At 41.0% G+C, this 17558-nt stretch overlaps 1 protein-coding gene across 1 annotated transcript in view; it reads right to left on the reverse strand.

The window, feature by feature from the left end:
* Positions 1–16326, reverse strand: part of RNF11 (ring finger protein 11) — a 31084-nt gene extending 14758 nt beyond the window's left edge. The window contains exon 1 of the mRNA XM_007538401.3: positions 15716–16326. Coding sequence (XP_007538463.1) covers positions 15716–15838 — 123 coding nt within the window. The 5' untranslated portion in view covers positions 15839–16326. The remainder of the gene's footprint in view (positions 1–15715) is intronic.
* Positions 16327–17558: the final 1232 nt, after the last annotated feature.

A 17558-nucleotide genomic window follows, 5' to 3' on the forward strand; every position in this document is an offset into this window, starting at 1 on the left:
AATACAAAAATAAAATTAGAGCATCACAGAAGAAACATGAGAAAAAGTAAAAAATTAAGATGCAAAATTATAGCGAAGTCTTGTATTTATTAAAATTACTTCCTCTATAGAGCCTGTATTTCCCGCAGTCCTGGAACCTCTAGGGTGGGGCTCACTTTCCTGCATGCCTCTCTCAATTCATACCAAATGATACTGCATCTGCTGATCCCAACCTAATCAACGCAACGAGTACCACCTCAGCATGATTCACTTTAGACTGTGTCCAGAGATGTCAGGCATGGAATATCAACGCTTCAGCCTCATTACTCAAGTGAGACCTTTCCTTTCATAGGATTTAAAAAAAAAAAAAAAGACGTGCACTTGAAAAAGCCAACAGTATAGTGAAATTATGATTGCATTAGAGTATGAAAATGAGCTATAATTTTGATGATAGTTATTTTATGTATCTATTCAATTTTCAGAATACTATAAAAAAAGCTAAGTTAGTGTCACTAATTAAAAAGCTAATTTTTTAAAGTCTAATTTATAATTTGGACTGAAAAGGAAATGAAAGCAAAATAAATTAATTTATAATTATTTAACTCTGCTAATATATAAGTAGATATTGATTTTCTATGGTGCACACTTGCATCTTAATTACATAGTCACCTCCTTCCAACCACATATTTTTAATATTTTACTTATGTATGTATTTACTTATTTAAGAGAGAGAATACCGGAGCACCACATGAATTGCCAGTTATTGAACTCAGAACCTCAAGACTTGAGAGTTCAACACATTACCCACTGTGCCAGCTCCTCAGCAGTCCAAACACACTTGAACTCCACTGGCAGCTAGCTTTCTATTGCTCTTTTATACTGCATAATGTTCATATTCCTTACTAATAACAAATATAGTGAAAATAAATGTAAATTAAGGTGTACACACATTTGAATGACAACTGCCAGCCAGTGTAGAGACATGTGGCTACTTCTCTAAAGTGATTTTCAAAATAGAGACGAGTATGGATTCCTAAGATATATTGTTTAAGATAATGGATACAAATCATTTTAAACATATTTCACAATCTTGTCTTTTAGGCTCTAGATTTTGGAATGTTTTTTAACTACAGGCCACGGTCTATTGTGGGTTGTAAAATCAGTTTTAGGTGGTCACAGTGTAGACCGTCAGAAAATGAAAGAGAATACATAAAATATATATAGTAAGAGTCAATACAATTTTGGCATGTTTCACTTTATAACTGAAGCCTAGTAGAAAATGTACTTTTAATTGTATCTATTTGAGACAGCTAAATATGTTTTTAATTTTGAGTTGCCAATAAATGTTTGAAAGCCCATAGTCTTAGTATTTCTTTCTTAAAATGATGATGCTACCCCCGTAACACTTTTTTTTTCACCTGAGAGAAAGAAACTGTATTCTAGTTTTCCCAACAGGTTTCAGAATTGCCATGTGAAATGTCCCACTTCATGCTATCAAGTCTTAAATGAGGTATGACAATTTACCTAACAGGGTTGCAACAGCAAAATTTAAGGAATTCCTATACCACACACCTATCAGAACTTTGTGGTTCAAACCCCAAAGGCTTTGTGGTTTCTGGCAGCAGTGAGTTATGAGCTCATGACCTATAATTCAGAGACGACTACTCAGGGATTTGTAACCTTCTCTGTGACAAAGAAATCATTAGCAATTTGATGGAAGTTATGGTCTTCCTATGAGATAGCATTTTTAAATGGCTACATGATTTTCAAGGAAATGAATCAAATTGAAATATACCACCTCTAAAAAAAAAAAAAAAAGAAGAAAGAAAGAAAGAAATATACCACCTCTGACCCAATAGGGATCTGTGGACCTAGAGGCAAATAATTCCTCAATCTAAAAATTACATTAGGTTTCAGAACTTAAGATTTTTATAAAGTGTCCTTATTAATGTGTTAAGGGAAATATGAAATCTAGCAATGAGAGAAAATTTCCTATAATAGTGGGGAAGATATATATATATATATATATATATATATATATGATAAATAAAATATATCAATGAACTTATATTCTAGTATTAAGGAAGGTTCTAGTATTCTACTCTCATACACAGAATTCCTGAAAATTTTAACTTTACTAAAGCAAATCTGTATCAAAAACTTTTTGAAAAGATTAGTTGTTAAAAAATATAAGAGGCCTGTGAGGTGTCATCAGGAATGCCGGCCAGACTTCCCTGGATTGAAGACCACCAATATATCCTGGAGCTCAGCTTCCCCAGAGACCCACCCTACTAGGGAAAGAGAGAGGCAGACTGGGAGTATGGACCGACCAGTCAACGCCCATGTTCAGCAGGGAAGCAATTACAGAAGCCAGACCTTCTACCTTCTGCAACCCTCAACGACCCTGGGTCCATGCTCCCAGAGGGCTAGAGAATGGGAAAGCTATCGGGGGAGGGGGTGGGATATGGAGATTGAGCGGTGGGAATTGTGTGGAGTTGTACCCCTCCTACCCTATGGTTTTGTTAATTAATCCTTTCTTAAATAAAAATAAATTTAAAAAAAATATAAGAGGCCTGTGAGCACAGATCCCAAAATATTCAATAGTTCTTTCATGAATGAAAACGCTGCTTTACTCATATGTAATGTCTTTGGGATCTCTCTATTGGCTGCTACCAGGAAATACTATGACTGTGATTTTCCAATATGCAGAATATTAGAAGGGGTACTTGCAAGGGGTAAAGGAACTAGTAGTGGATTCAGAACCATCCAGCAGTTGGAAAAGACACTGAGAAAAAAAAAATTAAAGAGAGATTAGGTGGGCTAGTGAAACAGCTCACATAGATAATGTGTTGTTTCTCGATGTATTCAGGTTCAAGCCTGGACCTCACTGCACTAAAGGAAACTTTAGTGATGTAATTTTTTTTTCTCTCTCTGCCTTTCTACCACTGTTGTCTCTAATAAAATAATATGAAGTAAGAGTAAATAAATAAAAGGGATGGTTAGGAAGGAAGTATAGGACTTGCATGTGACAGGACCCAAGTTCAATCCAGGGCATCACCAATAATTTGAGTTGAGTGATACCCAGGTTAAAAAAAAATAAAAATAAAAAGAAGGTATACAAGAATTAAAAACAGTAGGCTAGGCGATATCGTAAGAGATTCTCATGCCTGAGGGTGCAAAGTCCCAGGCTCAATCCCCCATACCACCATAAGGAAGAACTGAGCAGTACTTTGGTTAAAAAAAGGAATTGTGGATTATGGGAGACTAAGAGTCAAAAAATGCTGGGCCATAAGGACAAAGTTAGAAGAGTCACAATTCCTGATTTCAAACACTGTTTTTTTTTATTAAGGTGGGGAGGGAGGGAGGGGGAAGGAAGGAGAGAGAGAGAGAGAGAGAGAGAGAGAAAGCTACTGTGTAGAACTAGCATTAAGGATGAGTGCATAAATCAATGGAATAGAACTGAAGAGTCCAAAATAACCCTTACATTATGAACAATTGATTTTTGGAAGGAATGTCAAGATAATGGAGAAAGTAGATATATATGTCTCTCTCTCTCTCTCTCTCTCTCTCTATATATATATATATATATATATATATACACACACACACACACAAATGATGCTGTTAACTGGTCATAAACAAAATTATAAATTCTTTTATTACACAAAAATTAAATCAAGTGTATAATATAAGATTTAGAAGAAAACAGGAATAAATCTTTATGACCAGGGATGTTAGGCGAAAAGTTTTTAGACACAAAACCAGTTAATAAATGCTGTGCTTCAATTATCACCATCAAGAAAGTGAAAGAGTGGCCTGGGAAGTGGTGCAGTGGTTAGAGCATTGGACTGCAAAGTATGAGGCCCCTGTTGGGATCTCCAGCATCATAATATGTGCCATAATGATACTGTAGTTTGCTTGCTTCCCCCTGCCCACCATTAATAAATTTTCAAGAAAGTGATGTGGTCCACTATTAGTCACAAATAAAAATTTAAAAAGCAGAATTAGAATATATATATTTAGGCAATGATGTACAGCATAAAAAATAAGTGAACCACTGCCATATGTATATAATAATATAAATGGATTTTTCACAAAAGAGTCTGAAAAATTCTTTTACATTACAAAACCAGGTCAAATAAAGAATAATGACTATTTTTGTAGAAAAGGTTACTGCTGGAGAGAATATGAGAGAACTTGAAGGACTGGAAATAAGCTATATCTATTGTACAGTATTACAAAATAAAGCTTTTCCCTTCACACACATTGCCCTCCCCCAATATGTGTTAGGCAAAACTAAGTGTAATTTTAATTAGCTGAGTCAGTTACACAAGTCTCATTCTTCTTAAAGACATTCAGCTTTATTAAGAATTCAGGAAAAATTTTTTCTTAATGTGGTGCCAGGGATGAACCCAAAGACCTTTCACTGCTGCGTCACCTCTCAGTCCAAAGCTTGCTCAATATTTTTAGAGGTGAAGGCAGAGATGGAGGGAAGGCTACCAAAGCACCGCTCAACCTTTCAGAGTTCCCTTGGTGCTGTGTTCACTGCACTTCAATGTAACACTGAGGATTAAACTTAATGCCTCTCTACTCACTGGGTCACTCCCAGGCTTCTAAGGAAACTTTAATTAAATTATTAACAAATGTATTTGGAGGTTTGTTTTCTTTATTTCCATACTTGTCAGATCTCTGTTTCCTAACTACATGCTCCCTAGATTATGTACCAAGATAATTACTCAAATGACACATTCCAGGTTGACTCTATACCAGGAGTATTGAACGTTTTTCCTATCAAGGGCCATTTGGACATTTATAACATCATTTGAAGGCCATACAAAATTATCAACTTGAAAAATCAGCATTTAATATCACTGCTATTGGGGCTGGGGAAATAGCATAGTCATTATGCAAAAGACTTTCAAGTCTGAGGCATCAAAAGTCTAAGTCAGGTTTAATCCCCAGTACCATAAGAGTACTCATAAGAGAAACAAAACAGTTTGCATGCTAAAGTTCCTACCACTTAAATTTTGTGGTGGGGATATAGCTCATATGTTAGCAGTGCTCTGGTAAAAACAAGCAAGCAAGTAAGCAAACAGCAGTTACCTTGGCAGGACCAGATCAAATGATTTCTCAGTGCTTACATGGCTGTGAATTAAAAGACAGGTATAGGGCTGGGGAGACAGCATAATGGTTATTGCAAAAGACTTCATGCTTTGACCTCCTAGCACCAGCATAAGCCAGAAGCCAGATATTGTGTGTGTGTGTGTGTTTATGTGTGTGTGTGTGTTTTTTCCCAATTTCAATCCCTAGCACCAGCATAAGCCAGAGCTAAGCAGTGCTCTCTTGCGCCGTTATATACTCTCTCTCTCTCTGCTATATACATTCAGATTAAAACAAACTTCAAATATTCTAAGACTTCAAAAGCAACATAGTCAAATTAACTATCTAAATTAAGGTCAGACAAATTCCCTAACAACAACATATAATTCTTTCCCCCTGAACACTATACTTTGCAACTGCATGCAGCAATCTCTTCTGCCACTGGAGACACTAGCAGTCTATATGCCAGTTTTGCCTCCTATCTTTCAGCAATTTCTACTCTTGAGTTTTTAGTATCTCCACAACCTTCTTGACATTCTACCATAAATGCAACATCACAAATATTTGTGAAATTCAATGTGCTATAGCCTATTTAAAAAAAAAGATTTTATTAATGAGAGAGAGTAAGAGAGAGCATCACTTTGGTACATGCGATGCCAGGGATCCAACTCAGGACTTCATGCTAGAAAGCCCAAGACTAGCCTGTGTACCACCTCCCAGACAACTATAGCTTATTTTTTTACTAGTCTATTTGATATGGGGGAAAACAAATCAAACCTATTTTCTTAAAGGAAAGTGGTACACAGAAAATAATGTTACTCAAAAATAACCAAGGCAAGATGGCAAAGAATATAAAATTTAATTCCAATTATATTTACAACCATCCTCTTTCCACCACTACCCCTTTCCAGAATTTAAGTTCACTAAGATACTATAAACACATAAAACAAAGAGAAAAAGAACTGGCACAAGTTGAAGAAAGAAAGATAACCAATAATGTCTTATAAAAGAGAAACCTAGGGGGTTGGGCGGTAGCACAGCAGGTTAAGCGCATGTGGAATGAAGCTCAAGGACTGGCCTAAGGATCCCGGTTCAAGCCCCTGGCTCCCCACCTGAAAGGGAGTCGCTTCACAGGTGGTGAAGCAGGTCTGCAGGTGTCTGTCTTTATATCCCCTTCTCTGTCTTCCCCTCCTCTCTCCATTTCTCTCTGTCTTATACAACAGTGACGACATCAACAACAACAACAATAACTACAACAGCAATAAAACAAGGGCAACAAAAGGGAAAATAAAAAAAATAAGGCCTTAAAAGAGAAACCTAAATAAAAATAATAAGCAAAATAAAACAAATCCCTTGAAGCAAGGTGACTCAGCTGATAAAGCACAGGACTTGCAAGTGTGAAGCCCACAGTTATATGCTAAAGAGTTAAAAGAACTAAATTCCACCGAGATTTCTAAAGGGACTAACTAAAAATATTTTAGGAAAGCCAAGCTCCCAGACTTATGTACCTCATAATTCATTACTTCTGTCTACTCAAGTTACTCTATAATTAGACCTCGAATTAAACTCTGGTAGGCTGTCCTACCCTTAAAGGTGCATACATTCTTAATAGCAAATAGTCTACTTTTTAAAGGACATCCATAGTAGAGATAAGGCACAAACACCAGCATTAATGGTTGCCAATAAATAAGCAAATACCCTACTTGTTTAAAAAAAAAAAAAAAAAACTCTAGGCAATCTGAACTACACAGAATACAAAATTCAAATTAAATATAAAATGACGTAAAGATATAAACTTTCCTAAACTCATACTTTTTTTGTAAATTAGAAGTGATTGGACAAGAATGAACACAGTCAAAGAAAATACTTAAACTAGCAGAGTCAAGTACAAAGACCAAACACCACAACACAGAATTCTGGGAAGAATTTTTTAAAGCAAACATTTAATGACCAACTTCACATACCCACAAGAAAAAAACAAATTGACATATTTTCACATTTCACATAAATGAGTGATCATTATGTGAAAAGTACAGTTCTAGTAATGTTGATGTGAATGAGACTAGTACAAAAGATGTAACACTATTATAATTAAGATAAAATAGTAAGTGTAAAGTATCCTAAGAATGACAAAGTGATAAAGAATTTCAAATAATTATTATTTATGGTGGCCCAGGAAGTAGAGCAGTGGATAAGTGTTGGATTCTCAAGCATGATGTTTGTTTTGAGTTCGATCTCCAGCAATGGGTATACTATAGTTAATGTTCAACTCCCTACAATTTTTTTTTTTAATTTTGGGCTGATGAGATAGCAGAATAGCTACACAAAAGACTTTTCTGCCTGACACTCTAAAGTCCCAGGTTCAATGCCCAACACCACCATAAGCCAGAGCTGAGCAGTGCCCCAGTCATATACTCACCACCTTCACGGAGAAAGCTTCACAGACGTTAAACAAGTACTGCAGGTCTGTCTCTCTCCCTCTCTATTTCTTCCTCCTCTCTCAATTTCTGTCTTATCAAATTAAAGAAAAAGATAAAAGGAAAAAATAGTGGTCTGGGAAGTGGTGCAGTGGATAAAGCATTGGAGTCTCAAGCATGAGGCTCTGAGTGCAATCCCTGGCAGCATATGTACCAGAGTGATGTCTGGTTCTTTCTCTCCCTCTCTCTCTCCTCCTATCTTTCTCATTAAGAAATAAATAAAATTTTTTTTTTTCCCCTTTTGTTGCCCTTGTTGTAGCTTCGTTGTGGCTATTATTATTGCCCTTGTTGATGCATTTCTTTGTTAGATAGGACAGAGAGAAATGGAGAGAGGAGGGGAAGACAGAGAAGGGGAGAGAAAGATAGACACCTGCAGACCTGCTTCACCGCCTGTGAAGTGACTCCCCTGCAGGTGGGGAGCAATAACCCTGGTGGCAATTAAGCATTGAAAGCTAGAATTCAGATTGGGAAGAGCATTCTGGGGCGTGTTAAGAGAATGTGTTAACAAAGGTAGGGACAGAATGCAGAAGGGAAATATAGAACCATTACAAATTAAGGGGCATGGGGCCTGGTCTGGGATAGAATTTATTTAAAGCAAAGAATGGAATCAATAGGATGGAGAGGAAACATTAACTATGAATAACCTAAGTGAATTTTTTTATGTTTAATAATAATTTTAAATAATGTTTAATAATAAAACCAAGCTATGTGAATTTACTTTGGGGTGATTTAAACTAAAATGGTAAGCACAATGCTATTTTGAAAATAAAGGGGGAGGGGCTTCAGGGGACAAATAGCACAATGGTTACGCAACAGACTTTCATGCCTGAGGCTGAGAGGTCCCAAGTTCAATTTCCCATAGAGCTGAGCGGTGCTCTGGTAAAATATAAACGTGGGGGTAGATAGCATAGTGGTTATACAAAGAGACTCTCATGCTTGAGGCTCCAAAGTCCCAGGTTCAATCCCCTGTACCATCATAAGCCAGAGCTGAGCAGTGCTCTGGTGTTTCTCTGTGTCTTTCTCTCTCTGCATCTCTCTCAAAATAAATAAAATACTTTAAAAATATATATGTAAACAAAAAAGCATTTTAAAAATCTCAACTACCATTACATTTATTTATTTATTTATTTATTTATTACCAGAGTACTGATGAGCTGTGACTCAGGTAGTGTGTGGGGGGCATATTCCAGATTATTAAAGGAGGGTTACTTTATTATTATTATTATTATTTTATTTTCCCTTTTGTTGCCCTTGTATTTTTAATTGTTGTTGTAGTTATTGTTATTGATGTTGTCATTGTTAGGACAGAGAGAAATGGAGAGAGAAGGGGAAGATAGAGAGGGGGAAAGAAAGACAGATACCTGCAGACCTGCTTCACCACTTGCGAAGTGACTCCCCTGCAGGTGGGGAGCCAGGGGCTGGAACCAGGATCCTTGTTTCACATGCACTTAACCTGCTGTGCTACCGCCCGACTCCCTGGAGGGTTACTTTTAATGAGATCTGCAGGACAGACTAAGTTTTATGTACTTTGAACAAAGCTTCCACAGTCACAATTTAAACTTTATACAATGTTTTGTTATTGTGAAAGTTCCTTAAAATATGACACAATCTGATAAACTCTCCTTCCTTTTACATATTTTATATTTTAGTGATTATCAGGATATGAGCTCAGAGCCATCCAATTCTAAAACTAAGGCTACACTGGTACTATTAGACTAACAATAATGCATTTTCTTTTCATTTTAAAATTTAAAATGTATTAATCACAAACTGCAGAACAGGAGGAAGAAGACTAATAAATTTTAAACTATCTCAGACAGAGATACTATAAAATAAAGACTAAATGATATTCAATGAAAAGTAAGCTCTTCTTTAAATAGTACATGTCTTGGGCAGGGGAGATAGCATAACAGTTATGCAAAGAGACTCTCAGACCTGACAACTCCCAAGTCGCAGGTTCAATCCCCCAAACCACCATAATAAGCCAGAGCTAAGCTGTGCTCTGAAAACAAATAAATTTAAATAAATATATAAGTATCTTGAGCTCATGAGATGGTGATACTAACTAAGACTTGGTTGGTGGTGGTACTGGAAATTAAACTAGGGACATCTGAGTCTTTTGCATGAAAATCTGTGGTGTAACCATTGTACTTCCAGTGGATAAAGTGTTGAACTCACATGCATGAGGTCCCAAATTCAATCCCCAGCATCCTAGTGACAGAGTTATCACTATTAATTGAGCAAATCTTAGAAAAAAAAAAAAGGACAAGTCTTGAGTTAGCGTATGACACACAGGGTTCTCTAAGTGATTTCACATAAACCTTTAGTGCTGAGCTACCAAACAGCCATGAAACTTCATTCTCGCTCTCCTCTCCTCTCCTCTCCTCTCCTCTCCTCTCCTCTCCTCTCCTCTCCTCTCCTCTCCTCTCCTCTCCTCTCCTCTCCTCTCCTCTCCTCTCCTCTCCTCTCCTCTCCTCTCCTCTCCTCTCCTCTCCTCTCCTCTCCTGGATCAACTAGGAATACCAAAGGAGACCACCCGGACCGAAACAAGACAGGACTAGAATGACCACAGAAACCCAGTAAATCACCCGTGAGTACAAACACGCGTGGCTGGTGACAGAGAGGAGAGAGGGGCCTAAGGAGAGATTAAGTGACTGCTAACAGTTCGACAGTTTGTCAGTGGAGACACCACCTCCAGTCTGCTCCACCAACAAGGGGACAGCTGAAGGGAGGAAAGGACTCCCCAGAGACTCACCAAGTACAACTCTGAGTCTCCATTGCTACTACCCTCAGAATCTGGAGCAGCAACAGGGAGGGACACCAGGGCACAGAGATCTAACCGGGAAACTCAGGAGAAGACCTATACCTCGGTGGCATAGCTGAAGGGCTGTGAAAGTCTCTTTGCATAACCACTGGATTATCTCTGCCACACCCTGCTTTATCTCTTGGTCAGGAGTCATTGATTAAGCCAAGAAGCCTATTGATAGTTAAAAAGCCCTCAGGCTACCATAGCCTACAGGGGGAAAAAAAAAAGGCTTTTACACCACTGAACTCCAACTCAGGGATTGAAAAACCTCTTAACTTATATAAAATGGTTAAAACAACAAGAAAAAATAATGGAGACTCGAACCAGGACAAGAGTCCAGCTAAAAGTCCTCCAGAGGGCAAAGCACAAAACAACGAGTTCAACATCCAAACATTAGCTAAGGAAATAATAACAGGAGTGAGTAAAGAATTTGAAAAAATTGTAATCAGAACTGCAGGAACAACAAATGAGAATATGGAAGAAAATTCTAATTATCTCATGGTTATTAGAGAGCTGAAAGCTAAAATTGCTGAGCTAAGAAGGCAACTAGCTGAACAAGCTAAAACAGTATCAGAGCAGGGCAACAAAATAGATGAACTCCAGAAAGGAGTAGAGGGCAGAGAGAATAGAATCAATGAGGCTGAAGACAGAATTAGCAAGATTGAGGATGAATTAGAGACAACTAAAGAAGAAGTAAGAGATCTCAAAAAGAGATTAAGAGATGCTGAAAACAACAACAGAGTCCTATGGGATGACTTCAAAAGAAACAATATACGCATTATTGGCTTACCAGAGGAAGAAAGAGAAGGGGAGGAAGAAAGCGTTCTCCAGGCCATAATAGCTGAAAATTTCTCTAGTCTAGACAACACCAAAGACATAAAGATTCAAGAAGCCCAGAGGGTCCCAAACAGAATTAACCCAGACCTAAAGACACCAAGACATGTCATACTTAGATTGGAAAGGAATAAGGATAAAGAAAGGATCCTCAAGGCTGCAAGAGAAAAACAAAGAGTCACCTACAAAGGAAAACCCATAAGATTAGCAGCAGACTTCTCCATACAAACACTACAGGCCAGAAGAGAATGGCAAGATATCTATCGAGTGCTCAATGAGAAAGGCTTTCAGCCAAGAATACTATATCCTGCTAGACTGTCATTCAGACTAGATGGAAGCATCAAAGCCTTCTCAGACAAGCAACAGTTGAAGGAAGCAACCATCACCAAGCCTGCCTTGAAAGAAGTTCTGAAAGGTTTCCTATAAACAACCAGACCACCACAAATAGGACATATATCAAAACACTCTAAAACTCTACAAGAATGGCGTTAAAATATCTTCAATCTTTGATATCAATAAATGTCAATGGCCTGAATTCACCTATTAAAAGACACAGAGTAGGAAGATGGATCAGAAAACACAACCCAACAATATGTTGTCTACAGGAAACTCACCTAACGCAACAAGACAAACACAGACTTAAAGTGAAAGGATGGAAAACTATCATTCAAGCCAATGGCCCACAAAAAAGGGCAGGAACAGCTATTCTCATATCTGACATGATAGACTTTAAAATACATAAGATTAAAAAAGATAGGAATGGACACTACTTAATGCTCAGAGGATCAGTCAATCAAGAGGACTTAACAATTATTAATATCTATGCATCCAATGAGAAGCCATCTAAATACATCAAACTTCTACTGAAAGAGCTACAGCAATATATTAACAGTAACACAATCATAGTAGGGGACTTCAACACCCCACTATCTCAACTTGACAGATCATCCAGGAAGAAAATCAGTAAAGACATAAGGGAGCTAAATGAAGAGATAGATAACCTAGAACTATTGGACATTTTCAGAGTCATTCAGAGCAAGTTGTGGTATATATACACAATGGAATACTACTCAGCTGTAAAAAATGGTGACTTCACCGTTTTCAGCCGATCTTGGATGGACCTTGAAAAAATCATGTTGAGTGAAATAAGTCAGAAACAGAAGGATGAATATGGGATGATCTCACTCTCAGGCCGAAGTTGAAAAACAAGATTAGAAAAGAAAACACAAGTCGAACCTGAAATGGAATTGGAGTATTACACCAAAGTAAAAGACTCTGGGGTGGGTGGGTGGGTGGGTGGGGAGAATACAGGTCCATGAAAAATGATGAATGAAATAGTGGGGGTTTTATTGCTAAATGGGAATCTGGGGAATGTTATGCATGTAAAAAAAAAAAAAGAAGTAGAAACGCAAAGCAGAAATTGACTGAGTTTGGAGTATGGCACCAAAGTAAGAAAGCAGAAGTATACTAGAGTTTGCAGTGAGTACCTCCCTAATACTTCCTCTCCACTTTTCCAAGCTTTGGGTCCATGATTGCTCAACAATTTGTTTGGCTTTGTATGTTAACTCTCTTTTCAGTCACCAGGTTCCAGGTATCATCAGGATGCCGGCCAGACTTCCCTGGATTGAAGACACCACCAATGTGTCCTGGAGCTCAGCTTCCCCAGAGACCCATCCTACTAGGGAAGAGAGAGGCAGACTGGGAGTATGGACCGACCAGTCAACGCCCATGTTCAGCGAGGAAGCAATTACAGAAGCCAGACCTTCTACTTTCTGCAACCCTCAATGACACTGGGTCCATGCTCCCAGAGGGAGAGAAAATGGGAAAGCTATTGGGGGAAGGGGTGGGATATGGAGATTGGGCGGTGGGAATTGTGTGGAGTTGTACCCCTCCTACCCTATGGTTTTGTTAATTAATCCTTTCTTAAATAAAAATAAATTAAAAAAAAAAAAAAAAAAAAAAAGAAACTTCATTCTCTAGATTTTCATGATTTAGCCTTCTTCTCACAACCTTTTAAAGACTACCCTTGGTGGGTAACCATTTATGCTATCTCCCCCACCCACTCCCATTATTTTAAAGTAATTATTTCACCCACTCCCATTAAGTAATTATTTTCTTTCAGTTGATATCAAATCTGCATAAATATCTTCTTTCAAATTGTTTTTCTTCATGGCACACACATATATACACACACCCAGAAACCTTTTATTAGCCTGGGAAGGCAAATATTTATATAATTTGTGCAAATTTTAAAGAGTTGTCCTTAACACAAGGACAAAAGAACAAGGGTATTCAGTGAAAGAGAGTGAACTGCCTGAAAAAGACACTTTAAAAAGGGAAGGAAATTTTGAAACAACAATTCATACTTCAAAAATTTTTTGTTTTGTGGGTTAGGGCAGATAGCATAATGGTTATGCAAACACTCTCATGCCTGAAGCTCCAAAGTCCCAGGTTCAGTCCCTCACACAATCATAAGCCAGAGCCGAGCTTATGAGACTGCAATGAGCAGAGATGTATAGTACTTATGAAGGAAAGAAAATAAACCATAAGCAGTTTACTTGTTTCAACGTTTCAAGAAAACATTCAGATTTTTAAGAAACATTTTATTTCTATTTTTCTTTCTTTTTAACCAGCACACTACACTGCTCTCTGGTTTATGGTGGTGTGGGGGTTTGAACCTGGGACTAAGATCCTCAGGCATGAAAGTCTTTTGCATAATCATTATGTTATTTCCCAACCCTAAAGAGACAGTTCTTTGGAAGAAATTGTTTATTAAACAATACTAAATTCAAATTCACAATGCTTGTACTTCTTTTGTGCCCAAAACTGCACCAAATGTTGGGGACAGAGTCCCTGTTGTCAAGGGTTCATCATTTTCACTTACTCCACAGTAAATGAGTGCCTACTATGAGTATAAGTGCAAGGGATACAGCAGCTAACAAGAGACACAGCTATGGCTATGGTCCCCACCTTCAGCAGCTTATATTAACACAGGAGGCAAATTCCTCAAGTAGGAGACGCACTTCTAACTAAACAATGGTACAACTCCTATGTGTTTTAGTAGAAGCTTATTAGAGGGCTACGGAGGAACAGCATCGGAGATTCAGGGCAGCGAGGAGGGGAAAGTAGGGACTTCAGATATGAGATGGGGGCGCTGAGTCCTCAAAGAGGATTAGATGTTCACCTGGCCGACCTTGGGGGAGGAGCTCGGTGGCAAAGAGAGAGAAACTGGAGAGAAAAAGACAGAGATGTGGGAAGAGGCCTGGTGTATTTGGTAGGCCTGGAAGACAGAATGTGAGAGATGTCACGGACATTTCCTATGCAACAATTAACACTGGCATAGGCCTCCGAAGGGTTTTTATTCAGGAAGCCAATATATATGATCAGGTTTTTCTGGTGTGATGACACACTGGTTTACACAGGAATGAGAAAAGATTAATAGGAGATAATGATGTCACCACATGAAACAACAAGAGAGACTGCTCAGTCAGACAACTAAACCCCCTGCAGGAAAAATTTAAGCCACTTTAACTCTTCAAAACCTTTTTTTGGGGGAGGGTGATGGTGGTGGTGGTGAAGTTTGTAATCCAGAGCACTTAAAACTAAAAAGTCAAGGAGAGCTTCTTTAAGTCTAACACCTACATCTATCTGGCGTTTTCTCCAGAGGTCATAGCTCTTTATTGTGTAAAAACACCTAGGGGCTGCTGACTGCTGTACCAAAAGGGAAAAGGGGGAGGGGAGAGCAATGAAAGCGTTCACAGAAAAGTCTGCTACCTAGGGAGACTCGGAGACACAAAAGTAACAAACGGAGAGGGTATTTCTCAAGTACAGTTGAAAAGGTTTCCAAAGTTCAAGATCATCAAGTTTTATGAAGTCAGCGCGTTTAAAAGGTGTGTCACAGGGGTGGGGCCAGGGGAGGGGTTAAGGATCCATATATACATACATCTGTAAACAACTCTGGATTGGCGCTGGGACTGCGGTTGTCACTTGAAGACCTTCTCCCAAGTAGAAAAAAAAGACAAGACAGGAACACTGCCAGACCCCGTGAACACAGACATTGGGAGAGGAGGGAGGAGGAGGAGAGGAGGCTCACACGAGTAAATAAATACGAGGAGGGCGGGCACCCAACTATGCAGCACCCACCATCCAGGTGCAGGGCAGGGGATGTACCCCCACACGCTCCCACCGCACGATCCGGACAGGAAGGCGGGGAAAGGTCCCTCCGCAACTCCGCGGGCGAAGCGCCAGTCCCGGACCACCGGGGCGCGACCCCACACCCGGGCAGAGAGCAGCAGCCGCCCCACTGCCGGGCTGGGTGCGAGGGCTCACCCCGACGCCGGGAGCCACCGCCCTCGCACGCCGTCCTCTGCGAGTCAACACCTCCCCCCCGCCCGAAGCCGGGCGCAGACGGAGCCGGGGGCCGGGCGCCGGGCGCCGGGGGCCGGGCGGGCCGGGCGGGCCGGAGACAACCCCCATCTCTGCCCCGGCTGCCTCCGCTCCGCGCACCCTCCTCCCCTACCTGATATGGCGGCGGCGGCTCCTGATCCGGCTCCGTCCCTTCGCCAAAGCTAGCCCGGTCCGACTGAGACTCGTGAAGCAGGGAGATGTCATCCGAAGTGGGGGATTTGAGGCAGTTCCCCATCTTTCGGGGCCGGGGTGTACGAGCTGGGGTGTGGGGGGGAGGGAGGGAGAAAGCGGTGACGGGGTGGTTCGCACGCTCCGCGCTCAGCGAGGTGGGGTCGGAGGCAGGCCGGGCTCAGGCGGCGGCGGCTCCCCCGCCCCCCGGCGCCGCCGAGGAGCCGCTCATGCCAGGCCCCCGGGGTGGGGGGGCTCAAGGCTGGGCCGCCGGCTCCGCCGGGGTCGCGACTGTTGCCTCCTGCGAGGCGGCGAGGGGGGGGGCGGGGAGACGAGACTTCCCCACCCCGCCCCCCCGCGGGGCGGCGGCGGCCAGGGAGCTGCTGGCCCTAATCCAGGTCAGGAGGGGGGGGCGCGGCCGTCGCGGCTGCCTCAGCTGCTGCTTCAGCTGCTGCTGCCCCCGCCGACGCCCGAGCCGCGACCGCGGGCCTCATCCTACTCCGCCACAGAGCGGCGGCGGCGGCCTGAGCGAGGCCAGCTGCGGCCCTGCGTCACGCCGCCGTGCGTGCTCTGGCCACGCCCCCGGCGCCAGGAGGCGTGGGAGGCTCTGGCGGCTCCCCCCCCCTTCCCTTCCTTTCCCTCCGCCCCCTGCCAGCAGCTGTTTCTGGGGCTGAGTCAGTTTTTGCTTCTCTTTGACAGTTGGCTCAGTTTCGTCGGATCGGTGTAGTTGGCTCAGTACCCTGACTTGGAAACGTCTCTCTGGTCTCCAGCTGCTTCCCACACTCACTTCTCCCCACCCCTCCCACTGCGCGCTTGTTTCAGGTCTTACCTGTGCAGTCTTCAGACATGCTCAGCACCTTCTGCCAAGTGATCTTTTTATAAGCCCTATCTCACGGTGTCACTCTCAGGATAAAATGGTTTTAACCCGTTTTCCCCTTATCCATTCAGATAACGAACCTTCCCTACCCCGCGGCTACTTCCTTAAACTCTTACGTCACAGACAGGTTCTTTTTCCAGGGAACTGTCTCAGATTGTTCTGTTTTCCCATTCACACCACCATAATCTAAAACACTGCCACCTCTTGTTGAGACTACTGCAGTATTTTGAACTGTCCTCCTTGCATTCACTTTTACCCCTGTCCAATTCACTATTTGTACGGTTATCTTTTTTAAAAAAGGTAAATATGATTCTGTCTTTTCCTTTCAAACTACCTATGGCTAACCCAATACTGTTGTGACTCCTATGTCTAAGTATTAATTCTTATGCTCCGCTTCACTTATTATTATAGAAATGCAAATTAAAATTACGCCGAGATTCCATCTCACATCTCTGAGAATGACAAATCAGTAAAACAGGAAATGGCAGGTACTGGAGAGGTTATTTAGGGGAAAAAAAAAAAAGGACTTAGCTAGCTGCTGGTGGGAATACAAACTGGTACATCCCCTTGGAAGACGGTATGGACAATCTTTAAGGAAATAAAAATGAAATTATTGGAGGCCTGTCAGCAGCGCACAGCACCAGGTCGAGGGCACATAGTGCTAAACTCAAGGACTGGCACAAGGTTCTGGGTTCTTTTTTTTAAAAGATTTTATTTATTTATTCATGAGAAAGATAGGAGAGAGAAAGAACCAGACATCACTCAGATACATGTGCTGCCAGGGATGGAACTCAGGACCTCATGCTTGAGAGTCCAATGCTTTAGCCACTGCACCACCTCCTGGACCATATGATCTGGGTTCTAACCCAAGCAGGTGTCTACCTTTCTCTCTCCTTCTGTGTCTTCCCCT

Source organism: Erinaceus europaeus, chromosome 13 (assembly GCF_950295315.1).
Source record: "Erinaceus europaeus chromosome 13, mEriEur2.1, whole genome shotgun sequence".
NCBI lineage: Eukaryota > Metazoa > Chordata > Mammalia > Eulipotyphla > Erinaceidae > Erinaceus > Erinaceus europaeus.